Source organism: Melanerpes formicivorus, unplaced genomic scaffold (assembly GCF_026170545.1).
Source record: "Melanerpes formicivorus ecotype bairdi unplaced genomic scaffold, bMelFor1.0.p_v2 SCAF_8, whole genome shotgun sequence".
Lineage (NCBI taxonomy): Eukaryota > Metazoa > Chordata > Aves > Piciformes > Picidae > Melanerpes > Melanerpes formicivorus.
Window position 1 is genome coordinate 6,990,127 of NW_027142360.1, and position 16,847 is coordinate 7,006,973.

Genomic DNA, 16,847 nt, shown 5'->3' on the forward strand with positions numbered 1-16,847 from the left:
CTCATGAACAAACTTCCTCTAGTTTATATACTTTTATTTTTGCTGTACTTTGCTGAGAATGTCTTCCAAGTACTACTGATTAGACGCCTCAACATAAATATCTCATCTTTAAGGTATCATCCCTGCTATAGCACGAACATACCAAGCCAGACTAAGCATAGCAGAGGCCCTTTGTGTGAATGAAAGAATAATGACCACCCTCAAAGCCTGAGTGGATGTGTGAGTTCTTTTTTTCCCAAGGATTTCCTACCAGCATGTCTCATGCTTTGAGTTTTTATCAGACCATGCAAATGCAAGTGATCCAGATGCCTTTGCATGTTCTAGACTCACCTGTTCTCCAACAGATCTCCTCTTTCAAGAGGTTTCAAAAGTCAAAAACGTTGGAGAAAAAGGAGATTTATCTTTGGCAAGCTGGATATTTTTGTACAGAGAAAGCTCAGTAACCACTCAAGTAATCATTGCTGCTTGCACTCGATTACGACTTCATGCTGAAGGACCAAGCCCGGATGCAGAGTTCTGTGGTTTTGAAAAACTCAGAGGACACCAAGCAATTATCAGAGAGTATTTCTTTGATGGATGCGTGCCACAGTAGTGACCCCTTTGGTACTGATCTCTTGCTTAAATGCTAAGTGATTTCCATTAGACAGGTTCACACCGTCCTTCCTGTTCATTTGCGCCCTGAGGTTTTTCCTTCCCTGACCTTCTTTGAATACACAAATTACCTAATGAGCTGGCATCTCTACTGAGCTACTTAGGGAAGTGGAAAGTGGGAGGTCTGAATCACCCTGCTTGCTTGCTTTGGGTACATGACATGAAGAGCAGCCTTGCATGCACACATGACCTTAAGAAACCTAGACAGACTTGGAAAAAACTATTGAGAACAATTTACATTAGGGTACATGGATAACTTTTGCCCTTCTCCCCCCTGCATTATTGAATCATGAAAAGTGTCTTTTAACCAAATCCTTTCCCTATTACAGGTGAAACAGTATGACAGCTGTCCTTGCTGTTTTCTTTCTTTTCTTTCTTTCCTTCTTTCTTTCTCTTTCTTTCTTTCTCTCTCTCTTTCTCTCTCTCTCTCTTTCTTTCTCTTTCTTTCTCTCTTTCTCTTTCTTTCTTTTTCTTTCTTTCTCTTTCTTTCTCTCTTTCTCTCTCTCTTTCTTTCTCTCTTTTTCTCTCTCTCTTTCTCTCTCTTTCTCTCTTTCTTTCTCTCTCTCTTTCTTTCTTTCTTTCTTTCTCTCTTTCTTTCTTTCTCTCTTTCTTTCTTTCTTTCTCTCTCTCTCTCTTTATTTCTCTCTTTCTTTCTTTCTTTCTCTCTCTCTTTCAATAATTTTTACCATTTCCACTTTCTAGATAAGAAATCTAGGGAACTATCATCACTTTCCCTGCTGTTATTGGTTTCCAAAGTTCACTTATGGTCCTCTACAGATTGAAGATGTCACTGGTTTGTTTTCAAAGGTTAAGCCGATGGCACGTCCCTTTGCTCTGACACTGTGGCTGTTTCAACACTGTGGGACTCTGTTTTGATGCTGCCACATCATGGAGTGCTGGTGTGGCTGCTAGCAGCTACATTTGTTGATGGGCTGGGAGCCATCTCTAGCTATGCTAATGCAGGCCTTAGGAGTGCCCATTCCAGATTTTCATCCTACAGAGTTAACTTTTCCTGGAGTCTAGGATCCCTGTGGATATGTTGGATGTGCCTGCTGTAACTTGAATTGGTGATGCTCTTCCTTTTGTGTGGAAGGCACGATGCTTTTCTGGACTGAGTTGTGGGTCTGTGCTCGGTAGTTTTTAAACTAAAGTACTTTCACTTAATTTTAAAAGATATTATGATTTTTTAAATGTGGCAAGCTCTGTAATAGCTGGGTAAAACCTGATAGAGGTATGTATTTAAAATTCACTTGAAATAGCATTTTGTGCTTTTAATTACCCTCTACACCCCTCCAATAATTTGTTAAGCAAGCCGATTTCATCTCTTGTGAACAGACTCCACCCAGCTTCCATTCTATTGCAAATCCTCATCCTATAAAATCTTGCTAATCACTTTGAGACAACTTATCAAATGCTTTCTTTGTCTGTATGTAGAAAAAAACCACTCTTGTCAGAAAGTATTTCATGTTAGCTTGGCATGAGCCACCTTTGTCCCACTTAAAGTGATTTTAACTTTCAAAATTCGTTCTTAAGTCTTGTAGGTGATTGACAGTCATCCTGTTCAGGCATCTTTCACCTTTCCCCTTTAACAAATATATAGCTTGTTATTATTTTTACAGATGACACCATTCCCAGCTCAACAAATTGAAATGTACTAACCCTGTGTCTCGAGAAACAAGTTTAGGTTCCTAAGAAAAAAAAAAAAAAGAAAAATAAGTAAGCAATTCCTCCAGTTTTAGTACATTAAACTCTTTGGATTTACTTTCATTGACATGCAATAACCCGTATTTTGCATTCCCCTTTGGTCACACTGCTTTTGCCCAGCAGCCAACACATCTCTACACTCCAAAAAGAAGTTTAAGACCACGTCTAGTTTATTGTTTTCCCTCCCTCTCCTCAGTGCATAGCACAGCTGCCTTGTCATTCCTTTTTGTCGTTATGACTGAAATCCTTTTTTCTCTCTCCGTGTCTCATCTGAGCTTGTCTTTTGGCACTTCCCACTGGGTAATGTCACATCGTGACCTGCACCTTGCAGCTACCTTTTTTACAGCAGCCTCGTTTCTCCTCCTCGGAAGCTTTATATTCCGTTTACTCCTTGTTTCATTTACTACGAGTCCAGTCAGCCCCGGAGACCTTACAACTTCCTCCCACCCCACCCCAGTTTTCTTCTCACGATACAGCCGTGACTGCTGGTCTCTTTCCCTGCTCCCTCCAGCAGACCCGTAGGCTACCCGGGTTCTGACCGAGCTGCTGAGGCTGCGGGGCAGGGGACAGCTCGCGGCACCAGGGTTTCTGCCGGCGGGCTGTGTGGGGGGCGAAGGTGGGGCGGCGGCGCTGCGCCCACTGGCCGGCAGCGTCTCGTTCTCCGTTCCCGGCTCGTCCCGCGGGACGCCCTTCCGCACACGAGTCATCAGTCACTCTTCCCCCAGATGCGGTGAGTAACGATGACGCGATTCGACCGAGGCGTTAGAAGCGCAGCAGAACCCCCACCACCCAAACGCCCCGCCACGCCGCCCCGCCCGCCCGTTAACGCCCCCTCCGCGCCGCCACCCGCGGCACCCCGCGCCGGGGGCCACCGCTCCGCCCTTCCCACGTTTTTGTCCCCGGGCGCGTTCCGTAGCGCGTGCGGCGGTGATCCGAGTCCTTCCTGCGGCTCGCGCCGCCGCGCGATTGTGCGGGTGAGAAGGGCAAGGGGAGGAAAGGAGCGAGTGGAGGGGGAGCGCGCCCGCGCGCGCAGGCCACGCGCACGCCCCCGCAGTTGCCGCCGCGCGCTCCCGGCCCGGCTCGGCTCCGTTCGCAGCCACTCGCAGGCGCCATGGCGGCCGCTCGCAGCGACATGGCGGAGCCGGAGGGGCTGCTTCCTGGTGAGGCGGCGGCCGCCGCGGCTGAGGAGGAGGAGGCTGGGGCTGGATCCTCGTCGTCGCCTTCGTCCTCGGCGGCGGTGGCCGCGGCGGAGACTGAGTCCCTGCTGCTGCTGAACGGCGAGGCGGAGAGCATGTCGGAGCCGAGCCCGGAGAGCGCTAGTCAGGCCGGGGACGGGGAGGACGAGGATGAAGAGGAAGAGGAGGAGGAGGAGGAGGAGGAGGAGGGCGGCGAAGAGGAGGAGAGCAGCCTGGTGGGGAGTAGCAGCACGAGCAGCGGCTGCTGCAGCGACGAGACCCGCTCGCTAAGCCCCGGCGGCAGCAGCGAGGCCGACGCCAAGGAGGAGCCCAAGGGCCCCCGGGGCAGCCAGGAGGACGGGCTGGGCCGCGGCGGTGGAGGAGGCGGCGGGGGGAGCAGCTCCAGCAGCGTGTCCAGCGGTGGCGACGAGGGCTACGGCACCGGCGGCGGCGGCGGCAGCAGCAGCGGCAGCAGCAGCTGCAGCGCCACGTCGGGGGGTCGGCGGGGCAGCCTGGAGATGTCCTCGGACGGGGAGCCCCTCAGCCGCATGGACTCGGAGGACAGGTCAGTCTCTCTGCTGGCGGCCATCGCTTGTGCCCTTCGTCGGCTCGTCCTCGGGGAGCTGGGGGTCCCTCAGGTCCCGAGACCAGCGGGCGCCATGTCCAGTCGCTTCCCCGCCTTGCAGCGCCGTGGGCTCGCCAACCTGCCCACCCCGCTTCGGCGGCGAAGGGGCCCCTCTTCCCCAGTAGCCTACCGCTCCCCGTCCCCGCTCTTTCCGCCTTGGGGGCTGTTAGGGCGGCGGCAGGGGGCAGCCACAGGTTTCCCCGGCCAACTTGTGTCGGGCGGGGCAGGGGGCGGCCTGCAGTGGGCCCTCCGCCCCTGCCTCAGCATTTGGTCCTCCAGGCCCCTTCCAGAAGCGTGCCCGTTGCTTTTGGAAGGAGGAGGGGACACTCCCCTGCGGCCCGGCAGCGGGCTGCAGGCTGCGTGGGGGCTGCTGGAGCTGCGGCCATCGGCGCTAGGCGTTTTATGGAAAGCCCCGGAGCGGCCCCTCTTGCGATCCACGCAGGGAGCGCTGCCTGTTGAGGTGGCGATGTTCGGTTCCTGCTTTCCTCTGGTTTTTATTTTTCTTTTTTTTTTTCGGATGGTGCTTTTGGGGCGTTTTATCTTGTGCACAGGTGGGGTGTACCAGAGCTTCAGCATGGGAAATCATTTGTGGATGCGCCAGCACCAGGATCTCTGCACTAGAGGCAGAAAGCCGAGTGATCACCTCTTAAAGCATAAGGGGAAAATGTAAAAATAAATGTGTAGTTTACTAAATAAAAAGGAGACCATCTTTTTCCTATTAGGGGTGCACAAGTAATAAGCATGCACAGCGTTAAACCTCATTAATTTGAGGTTCAAAGTCATCCGTCGACAAATTCTGTGATAGTAAATGTAAAGGCTATATTGTATTTGTTTGCGTTTTAGAGGTACATGTCTCATTTTGCCGAGACCTTAGCTTGGTTCTTGTGGGAAGGCACAACCAAATTCTCACGGTGGAATTCTGCCTTTCAGGTCTGGTTTGACTTAGGAAGCCAAGCATTTAAAAGAACGTGGTTTATGTACTAGGTTTCCTGTCCAGGAATTGTGTGCAATTGGCAAACTGAAAATAGGTTGGAAAATGGACATAAAAGCAGTCCTAAAATGCTGTAAATCCCTTTAGTAATTAGTCTTTTAAAATAGTCCTGGAAACTTGAGCTATTTTTTTTAATCTCAGTGTAACATTAAAAGGCATCGGACTTCCCTGTTAGAGTTACAGTTAAGTAACATTTACAAGTTTCTTTTACTTTCTTAAAAATAGTTTTAGTGTTAAGTGTGAAGAATTGGATGGCTAGGTCCAGAAATACACTTCCAATATATGCTGTATCAAATACTGTGTAGCTGTACAATGGGTGTATTTCAGAAGTGGGGCATCACTAGATCTAACCTGAGGTTTTACAGACAAACAAAACCCTCATGAGTCAGTTCTCCCAAACCTCGTAATTGGCCTAAAAGTCTTAAGAAGAGAGAGAAAAATTCAGATCTTTGGTTTCTGTCTGATGTTTGACACCCATAGGAGTCAGATTTTCTTCCAAACTTGTGTGAGATGGAAAGAGGGGCTGGTGTTGAGGTTTTGCTTGTTTTCTTTTGCTTTCTCAAAAGCTGAGATTTTATGTGAAACCTGTACATCCAGGGTAGACTTTGGGGAAAAAGAGGCAGATAATGGGTTTTTAAGGTCATAGTTTCTTGTGTTTCACCAATTAAAACTAAATTGAATCCTGATCTTATCTGAGTGCCTGTCAATTTGTGTGTTGAGGAAATAACAGAAATAACCTATAGAGGTTTTCTGGAAGTACAGTGGCATTGTGCTGTGCTTGTGCACTTCCGAGCTAGTGTACTACTACTTTCTCTTGTCATTGTTCTCGTGATTCTCTTCCTACAGTCACACGGTTAAATCAACGTGTGTACTCATTGTTGCTTCTTTCCAGTATCACTGACGCAGATTTGTTTGCAGGAGTGGGACTTGATGCATTTAGTGGGTTTAAATAAGGACTATGCCTTGCTTACAGTTTTTGCAAAGTTTTATCTTGAAGTGCCAGACTGAAAACTTGGAGTGCTGGGGGAATTTTCTGCTGTCATTTCAAAGTCTGTTGTGAGTTGAGTAGAGAAGTAGCAACGTTACCGAGAGTGCTATTTGTTATTCCTGCTGATTGAAAATTTCATTTTGTGTGTCTCCTTGCTGGCACGGTAGAATGCTTTATTATTTTTGCTCCATGTAGTTCAAGTCACTTGCTTGACCTAGTGATCCAAATGATTGCTGCTGCTTGGAAGCCAGCCACAACGTAATCTTGTGCTTTTTAGATGATCAGACAGACAAGCAGAGCATTGCAAAAAGTAGGGGGGATGTGCCAAAGAGCTAAAGAGTACATGAGGTGGGATGGTGAAACACCAAGGAAGAGCTGGCAACAATTTATTTAGACTTACAGGTGGAGTTGCAGGTTTACGACAATGTAGTAAAATCCCCAAAGGCTTATTCATTGATTTGCTCACCTTTGCACTAAAATGTAAAACCTGTAACATTATATTCTTAGTAGGTACTCTAATAAGTAACACATGCATCTATTAAGTAATGTTCCATATGAAGTAGTATTTTATACAGTACTTCATCACCTTTGCTGACTGTCTTTGAAGTCCTAAGGAGCTTCGTGTCTTGTCTCACTGTTTTAAAGTAAAATTACCTGGGGGAGGGAAAAGGAGAGAAAAGAGAGATTGAACTAGCATTGTTGAATTTACAGTTCCTGGGCTAAGTGAGGGGAAGCTGGTAGAAGAATATATTTTGTTAAAAGATTCTCCTGCTGTGGGCAGGTTTGGTAACTTTCAGATCATGGCCCTAGGCTTGAAATTTTTTTTTGTTTCCTCTTTAGAAAATTCGAATAAATAAGAGGGTGTGGTGAGAAGGCCTGAATTCCATGAATGATCAAATTCCTGTTTTCCTGTGTATGGTCTTTAGAATTCTCTACAATTACCAGTGTGTTATCTCTAGGTTTTTTTTTTTGTTTTGTTTCAGCAATTATAGAAATAAATTAAAAATAAAACAACTGAACAGTGAAATCTTGCATATAATCAAAATATTCCTACTGTTCAGCACCTTTTATTACTAATTAATACCTTGAGTATATTTTGAGAGTATCTGCTGATAGAATAAATACCTTGGGGCATTACTGTAGGGAATTTACAAGTATTTACAACAAGACAAGAAACAAATAATGAAATTGAATATCGATGCCCTGAAACATAAGGTGAATTTTAACCAGCTGTTTCCACCTACTTAGACTTTGTAACAATACATTTAACTTCCCCCACCAAAAAAATGCCAGAAACCAAAAAGCAACCCCCAGACTGATACCTAGTATAAAGAGGTGGTGTTTTCAATCTAGAGATGTTTGTAATAAGAGTTGAGTGCAGTTAAGTCTAGGACTGGCAGGTATTTCATTGACCTGTAATAATTCCAGTTTTTTTCCTGGGAATTGGGCTAGGTTCCCACTGCTGTGCTGAAGTTTGGAACTTCTGAGCAAGCTCTTATCAATTGGCTCAATGATAATAATAATAATATGATGCATTCAAGTCTAATAATCCTTAAGATTTACAGTAAAAACAAGGACTGTTATCAGCTGGTAATTTTCTTGTGCCTTTCTCTGACTTCAGACGTGCTGAAAGTATGGAGGTGTTTTTCCAGAGTTCTTTGGAGCAGCTAGTCTTATTACAATGCTAAGAAATATTTGATATGACTTAAATGAAAAAAAAATTAGTTAACTACAAACGCAATAACTGAGTTTAGCACTGGGGCACAGGTGCTGAAGGTAGACTTCAACCGATAGATGGGTTTGGGTATAAATCAGCTGATCCAAGTGCAGTGAAACTGCATCTGCAGCTCACTGATGTGTTACTGCTGACCTGCAATATTTACTTAGAAACGCTTAGTGTTAGATTACTGAAATAATGTAAGTATTGTTTACTGGAAAGCTTATTATGAACATCTATTTAAATCTGAAATAGTTTCATTATCAAATTTCGTTTCATTTAGAGACTAGTGGTAGATCTTCCAAGTGTAGTAAGATGCTTAGCAGAACTATAGATAGTAAAGCAGTGTGAAGGGCTTTTCACTTGTGAATTTATCTTTCGTCTTTGTACTCTCACTGAGAAGTTACCCCTGGTCTTCTCTTCCACCCCTTTTTTAGCAGTTTGTCTTTGGCTCCCTTCTCTTAACTGACTAGGCAAGAAGCACTGAAAATGCCCGGTTTTGCTGGAGCTATCGGCTGTTTTGCTGACTGGTGCCGATTGACTAGCTGATAGGCCAAATGTAACAGTTTGTCGTTGAACCTGTGTAGTAATCTTTCCCTCGGGCACAGCACTAATTAATGGCCATCCTTTTCACGGAGTGGGCAATTTTCGTTCAACTTGTAAGGCTTGCTTTTATTTGTTTAGCCTTTGTATGTTTAGTGCTATTCACCAACGGGATCCTTTTTTGGGAGGGACCGATTCACGGAATAGTCAATACTCACGGAAACTTTTAGCTACCTTAACTGTATTAGAGTTGAAGAATGCTTCTAGAAGTGTTATTACTTTGCTGCTGTGTAATGGGTGAATGGTTGTAGTGGTTTGAAAACACATGTTTCAAAAAAGTTTTCCAGTAGTAAACCTTTTTATAGTTTCAGATTGTTGGATTTGTTTTATTGAGTGAAGGGAAGGTGTGTGAAACTAAAGAGGTTGAAAGAGAGGAGATTTAGACATGAAAAAAGCCATGATTTAGGCTAGATTAATTTTAAACGAATATTTATATATATATATAAAATAAAGTTCTCAATTTCTAATATGCTGATTTAAAAATACTAGTTATTTAAAACTTTGAGTGTAATCATTATTTTGTCTGGTTTTTAAGCTCTTTAAGTGAAGAGTTTTCAATACTGATTAGACAATGACATGTGAATTGTATGAGTGATGTTTATGAAAGCAGAATAGTCAATTTGAAATATATAATCAGGAAGGCATATAGTAATAGGTATGCTTCATGTATTCATGTGACCAGATCCAAAAGCACTTCAGGCCTCTCTTTGCTGCATATTCTCACTTATTCCTATCCAGGAAGTGAAGAATCAGTCATTAGCAGTTCTGGCATGGTGGTGAAGTTATTTAACTTTTTGTTTACTTATAATTCCTCAGAGTATGTGTAATGTTGGTGTGCCAGTGGGCTCTGTAGAAGATTACCTGAATTTCCAAAATTCTGCTGAAAATTACATTTTCAGTGTTTCTGATTGCATTTATTGTTGCTGCTGTTATTTGCTTTCAAATTACAAAATAACCCCCTGGTTTCTGTAATGGTTATGTTCATGCCTCTCTGGCACTGAGGAAAATAGCTTTTGATGGGAGGACAAAACAGCCCAGATATTTTGTATGGAGAGTATCTTTTATTACCAAAGCTGTTGGCTGGTATAATTGAGAGGTTAACATAAAGTCTTTTTGTGAAGTAGATGAAAGAGTTTGGTATAATGAGCTGTTATTGTAGTAAGATGTAAATATACTTAATAGAATTTGAGAACAACTTCTTCCTGTTCTGTGTAAGAGATAAATGGTATTGCTTTTGTATTGGATTTGTACATCCCCAGAGGTCTGTGTGCATTCTGTTTAAGTTTGTGACATCATTAAGTCTGTTAAGTTCTGAGCATGAAGTTTGATTGGTGGGTTGCTTCAGGGAATTTATTAGGCAGTAGTGGAAAGAACTGTCCTGGACATGTCTTCTTGGAAAAAGAATGTTTCTCTCTCCCTTCCCCCCACCCCTTACCAGATAAATTAAACTGGATGTTACATGCAGCCTGTACATCCATTAAGCAGAGCTGTGACATCTTGCATTTCTGGAGTTGGTTATAGATAAAACTTCATTTTTTTGGATGATGCAATGGAGATCATAGTCACCTTACTTGAATCTGCACAGCACTCAGATGTGCACAGCTTTCCAATCACTGCTATATTTATATCTCTTTTGGGAAAACGCTGTCCAATTAGAGGATAATGGAGGAATGAGCAGAGCTAGCATAGAGTATTATGGAAGTACACCTAGAACTCATTATCATGGGGTAACAGTAGAGCAATCTTGTTGAGTAGGGAAGTAGGGGCGTCATCTGGAAGGGAGCAGATCTGGCATTTGAGATGGGAGTAGGGGTTTCTGGCGAGGGGAGGACAAGGGGTACACATGGAAACCTTTTTGTATGATAGGGAATGATGTGTGTCTAACACGTGAGGGAAAAGCAAGTGATTATGTGAAAAATTGCTCTCTGCTGCAAAGAAGCCAAGTAATTGCAGGGAATCCTTGAAGTAGGCTGGGATATATTCTCCAGTCAACTCCTGCAGGAGAAGGAAATAGAAGAGACTAAGGAGCTCCATTGTTTGTTTTATCCACTCTCCCCACTGCTATTAAAAAAAATAAGGTGGCATCACTTGCAGAAAACTAAAAGCAGTAGTTCTGGAAGGTACTTTGAGGTGAAGGTTTCTTTGTTTTGTTGTCTAACTATATAAACTGGTTAACTGGTACCTATTTATAATTCCATATGCATTCTGTCCAGAGCTGTTCATGTTTAGAAAGTGATCAAATAAATGTGTTTTACAAAATTAAATATGAATATTCTGTGTTATAACTCCCAGACTGTGATTTTGCAAAATGAATTCCTAACAAATATTTGGGGAAAAACTGTGAAGCCTCTCACTCAGATGATGTACCTTTTCTTTTTGTTTTTTCCCCTCTTGTGGTAAAATGGAGAAAAAGAAAAAAAGACCTGGGATTTCTTTTCCCATATCTAATTTTCTTCTCTATCCTCCAATTTAAGGTCTTAAACATCTTATGCTAAACTTGAGTTGCTAATGTTTAAGGGATAACTTGTTTTAACTTATGTTATATGCAAAGATATTTGATGGTGATAGAAAACAAAAGATTTGTTATGATCTTGAAAGATGCACTGTAGAAGTGTGCTGTAATTCAGATAGCTTGTGTAGTGTCAGAGGGAGTAAACCAAACCCCAGTTCTTTGGAGACTTGCAAAAGGCAAGATTATCTGCACATATGTTGGTATCATTTGTTCAATGTACTTTCCCTAAGTAAGAATGTAACATAACAAATCTATACTTGTTATTGATCTTGTTCCATGAAGTGTGTTGTACAAATTTCTACTTCTCCGGTAAAACTGCTGCACAGTCCTTATTTTGATTGTTAGTGTTTGTGTTGTAGCCACAACTTGGATTCCAAATATTAAAAACAAAACTAAACTTTTAAGGGGCAAAGAAAGTATTTCCTTATATAAACAGTAAACAGTGAAATCTATTTGTTTTTTTTTTCCACGTGAAATAGAATTTTGGCATGAGCTTAAGTGGACTTCCTTAGGCTAATTTACATGCCAAACTGTATAAGTAGTAGTTAATTCAGTGTCCAGCAGAAAAGGAGTCAGACCTTAATTTGTAACTTTTCCATTATGAATTGAGTCAATTACTCTGCTGGTTTCTCTGCTTTCGATGCCGGGTTAGCAGCAACTATCCACTGAGATATGAATGGGCAAAGCTGCTGCTTTATAAAATGCCATATTATCTATGTAATTTTATTTTCTACTAAATTAAGCCGAGCATGATGGTAATTGAAACAAGGGGATTTTTAGGTCTCCTCTTGGAGCTTTAAGTCTTCAGTTGTTTTATCTTCTGCTTGTTTTCTTAGTTCTTTTGTTCTGGGGGTGGGGGTGAGGGAAGGTATCCTAAGTGTGGGAGAATGGGAAGTAATAGTTACAGCAAGTGAAATGTCTTTGACACCATGCTTGAAGGCTATTAACTTCCAGTGCTGATTAGACTGTTTTCTATTGATAATGGGTCTTGGTATTGAAAGCGTGGCTCAAAAAGAAAGATTAGTTCTGACAGTTCTTTAATCACTGAATGAGTTTCTGTAGTGGGTTTCTTCTGTGCTTCTTTTAAACTGTAGTAGTAAACAGACTGTTTTCTTAGTAAAGATTGAAAATTATGAACCACTTGTTGCCGTTCCCTAACTTTCCAAGGAAATTACCAAGTTGAAGACTATGTGGTTCCCAGAAATGAAAGTCAGTTTTATTTGTGTCTTTAAGGCAGAACCACTTGCAGTTTCTTGATTTGTGTAATCCTTTTGCATCTGTAGTCTTTGTTCTGTCTTATCACAAGGCATGCTCATTTAACCGGCTCTACTCTCTGACTGGTCTTCTGATACTTTGGCCTTCAGAGCTTCTTTATTGTATTACCTGTTCCTCTGTGTGTTACAAATCTGGAGGTAACCTGAGTTTGTGTTATGTAAACAATGTAAGCCCAAATATTCTAGGGCTAAGAATCTAAATAATCAAAGTGATCCAGGGGAGTAGAAACAGCTCTCGAGAGGTGGTGATTCATAACACATTTCTCAGCAGAGTTTTGTTTCCTGTGTCTGTTTGTTATTTTAAGTTCCTTCGACTCCTCTCTCTTGAAGAGCTTTTCTATCTTCCCCTCATTTTATATTATCAGCCTGAAATGTTTACAGTGTTACTTCCTTCTCTAGGATTTTGTACCTAATCTAGACATTCCTTTTGAAGCAGCAGCTTATTTTGAAGTAAAGCTATTTCAAAACAACCTTGTAAATGTCATCACTTGCCGTGCTGTTAAAAAATTATCACTCTTGGTTGGGTTTGGGTGGGTTTTGTGTGTGTGCTTGTGTGTTCGTTGGGTTTTTTTCCCTCCACTCTGTTGGTTGTAGGCATATAATTACATAGATGTATTAAAGAGTTTTGCAGGCATGTTTTTAAGATTGATATATGAATAGGTTTGATTTAGAAAAGAAAATTAAAAAAATCACAAACACAAGTGCCTCCAAGGAAGTGGATGTTTGAATCCTGGAAACCTTGGTCTTTTTCTGATGGAAGTTGCCTTAATGTTGCTGTTACTTATTTAAAGGTATCAAGAAACTTGAAGGTAATTCTGGAAAATACCAGACCACCAAACGTTGCTGTTTTCCTTTTCTATCCCTCTTAACATTTTCATGTGATATCTCTTACTTGCTAGGTGAATTCTCCCCTACTTTTCACAAAGTCACTTTGCTGGCATAGGCAGTTTCTGCCTATTCTGTTTTTCCTCCCTTCCTGTGGAGGCAGTTGTGTTGTCTGATACCAGGGGTCTTTCTGGGTAGGAGCTGCAAGAGCAGATGTGAACAGAAGATACTGCCTCTGAAGCACACTGGTGGACTTCCTGTAGTTGTGTCTTACTGTTTTGATCCAGGTATTCTAATTTCTTATTGCCATGTGAATTATCTTTGGCAACCATTCTGCAGTCTGGTTTTGTTTTGATAGTGGTTTAGCTGCATATGCTTTTTTTCCCCTCCTACTGGTGTTAAATTTTCCCAAATTCACAAACTAATCATCATCAGTCATTAAATTATTTTGGGTACTCTTTGTTTGAACTAAAGATAAATGGTTTACTCAGAAAAAGACTGAGAAACCCTAAACCTTAAAATTTGTGGGAGCTGGAGTTACTTTCTGTTTGCTTTGAAGATTCTCTCTGGATCATTTGCTGACTAGATTAAAAAAACACTACAGGAGCTCTAAAGCATTATGTCATTTTGCATGCCACAGTTGAACTACATCGCTTAAAATAAGGCAAACTCTTTTGCTTGTGAAACATAAATGTTTGATGTGGAGGAATTAAAATGGTAAGTCATGGAAATTTAGTAGTGGGAGTATGTCTGTTACTAATGCACACTTGTCATCAAATACCAAATTGACCACAAAGATGGGGAAAGGGACAAAAAGAGCAGACAGTTGTTAAACTTTTCTGCTTTGTGGCTGTCTCATAGAGGTTTGCTTATGCCTTGTTTTTCTTAGGATCTGTTTTAATCTGACTTTTAAATTGGCATGATCATTTGGGGTGCATAAAGCAAAGATTAATTTGAGTCGGTTTGGACACCTGTGTATAGCTGCCTTGAGCACTGCATTTCATTTCGTGCCGGTACCCTCACATTCTGATAATGATTTCATAAGGAGTTTGGCATTGAAGTTTGCTTAATATTTATTTGGGATTGACAAAAGTTAAATCTTAGTACAGAAACATACATTTATTTTTCCTTTTTTTTCACTTAGGAGCCATTGTAGCAGTTTGTTACTAATCAGTTGTATCAAGTTCAGTCATACCATTGAAATTGTTAGGTCTGAGAAATTAGATTTGTCCTACTTTGGTGGGTGGAACAATGATAGAGAAGATACAGTGGCTGTCATGTTTGGAAGTGATAGAGTTTAAAAAGAAATTCCTAGGACGGATGGAGGAGGTTTGTATCAGTGATGAGAGCTCAGGGATGATAATTTGATCATTTTTATGAGCATTTAGCTTTGCTTGACTATTGAAGTATCATTACGAAGTAGTGAGTCTCTTACTCAAGTGCACTTTGAATTTGGTGTCCTCAAACTGTAAACTGTTGCTTTTGCAGAACTAGTCCATTGGCTAGAGCTGTATACTAGAGTTTCCCACTCCTTGTCTGGAAAACAAATGAATAATGGGGAAACCTGTGAAGATTTTGTTTTCACTCTGGACCTTTCTTAATACAATGAAATTAATGAAGTGTCTGGGCGTGTTAGTTGGCATATTACTCATTAGAACTTTGATGTATTTCAACTTGACATTTGTAATTGAATGATTGCACTTGATGCTGTTTATTTTTGTTTGGGATTAGTTACCTGGTTGTGATTGAGTCTTACATCTGGTAAAAACTTTCTGTAGGATACTAGTTTTTAACCCTTGAAGTTGCTATAAGGGCTGACTGTCATTCACAGTGTTTCCATTATTGTGAGTTTGTTTTAGCTGAATGTTACAGATCAGTTTTCTTCCTTAAGCTTCTCTGTACAGATTGGAACAATGTAGCTGAAGGTCCATGTGGAAATGACAGTGATGTACAGATCAGCAAAAGCTAAAGAAACTGGTGGAGGGGCTCTGTGTGGTTTTTTGTTTGTTTTGGTTTTGTTGTTAATTCTTAAGATGTTCCAGTGAGGTTTTTAGTATTTGGAGTTTTGAATGTTAATTATACTCTTCATCTAATTGGAGACAATATTTCTGTGGATTTGATGCTTAATGATTAGGTTATTACTGTGTGCTTTAGAAGAAGCTGTTTCTGAAGAATCTTTGCTTGAGCTAGTGTCGTGTGCAGCTTGGTGACTGCTCAGTAGTGTTCCTTTTATTGAGTAAAGTGTGTGTTCCCTGAAATTTCTGTTCATTATTAATTCGATGCTTTACAAGATAAGGTTATTTATTATAGGATCTGTCACAGTTGTTTCCCTTGATGCTATCTGAAATCACCTGGGTCCTTTGCTTACCTGCTGAACATCTGGGGACTGGAAGCTAAGCATTCTCGGTGGAGGTACTGTAACTCTGAAATGAGCTCCTGTTGATCAGACTGAAGCAGTGCTTGTTGACCCTCAAGGGCATGGTATAAGGCCCATCTGTTAGGTCTGAATTTTGCCTGAGGGAAGGTTACTTCAGTTAGGGTCTAGAGGGAGTATGATGGCAGACATTAAAAGTATAATAGCAAATTGATTGGGCTTTTGTGCATGTGTTCGGTGCCTAGCTGTGCTATTCCTTCAAGTGGATGGTTTCTAATGGGGCTTCATGGAAAGTAAAAATGAAATTATGCTGTTCTGCTTTTGTGTTTAGTTGATTTTCTTTCTAGACTCCTACTCTGTTGTTGTGGAAGATTAACAAAAAAGGGGAAAGAAAAAGTTAGGGGCTTTCCATTAATTAAATTCAATGGAAGGGATTACTTGCAGTAGTGAGGAAATTGATCTCCTTGGAGAGCCAAGCATGTGTCAAGAATGATGTGTGATACACCATATAACGCTTGTTATATTTCCATTCACATTTAACTCTACACAACAACTGGGGCCCAAATGTGCACATGGTAAAATGTGGTTTGAAATTCGTGCATTTGAAGTTGGGAATAACATGGAATTTTTGTTTCTTCCTTATAGAACCTACTCATTTGCATGATTCCAACAGTAGCTTAATTTTGCTCAGATCCTTAGAGGAAAAGAATAATTTAGGACTTAAATACTTCAACTTGCAGCTTCCTAGAAGTTTGTAGCTGTTATTTTTTATTTCAGTGTCAGAATTGTTTTTAATACAGCTTGGACTGGATTTTACCAGCTAGACACGTTTGATTTCACATGCATATATAGATTGTGCAGATGCTAGCCTTTTAATATGGAAATGATGCTAAAAAATTATATTAATTATCTTGTTTATGAAGATATATTAATTCTAGCTAAAAGTAAAGTAGCTACAGGTAAAAGTAAGACCTGAAACAGTGCCTTTGAGGTAACAGTTTCTCTGTTTAAGATGGCATTAATGTTGTTGCTTAATGAATACGCTGTTCTACAGTATCATTTCAAAGCTGCTGATCTCTTGGTAGAGGGAAAAAAATGTAGCAGGAGGGAAGAGGTCTGAGTCTCCTGAGAAGATTATGTGTTTCCAGTTCCACCTTACTGCATATGGAAGGCATTGTTCACCAGTGTTTGCAGACTTGCTAAAATGAGGTGTGGAAGTTTAGGAAGGTATTTTTCAAAGACATTCAGTTCTTGTCTCTAGAGCTGTAATTTTTTCTTCAAGTTGATTCTGGCGCTGGGATTAGGATGAAAGTAGGGAATAACATAAGCTTGTAGGCTATGTTGTGCTTGCTGTAACAGTTTTAAATTTCAGTAATTAGTCGGTCTTTTGAATGGTACTTCTTAAAAA

The 16,847-nt window shown here is 41.3% G+C and overlaps 1 protein-coding gene across 4 annotated transcripts in view; it reads left to right on the forward strand.

Annotated features, from left to right (window-relative positions):
* The window catches only part of AEBP2 (AE binding protein 2), a 53,923-nt gene that overhangs the window by 530 nt on the left and 36,546 nt on the right, over positions 1-16,847 (forward strand). For all 4 annotated transcript variants that reach the window (XM_068141909.1, XM_068141908.1, XM_068141911.1 and 1 more), the window contains one exon: positions 3,081-4,095. In XM_068141909.1, the coding sequence (XP_067998010.1) occupies positions 3,467-4,095 (629 nt within the window). In that variant the 5' untranslated portion in view covers positions 3,081-3,466. The remainder of the gene's footprint in view (positions 1-3,080; positions 4,096-16,847) is intronic.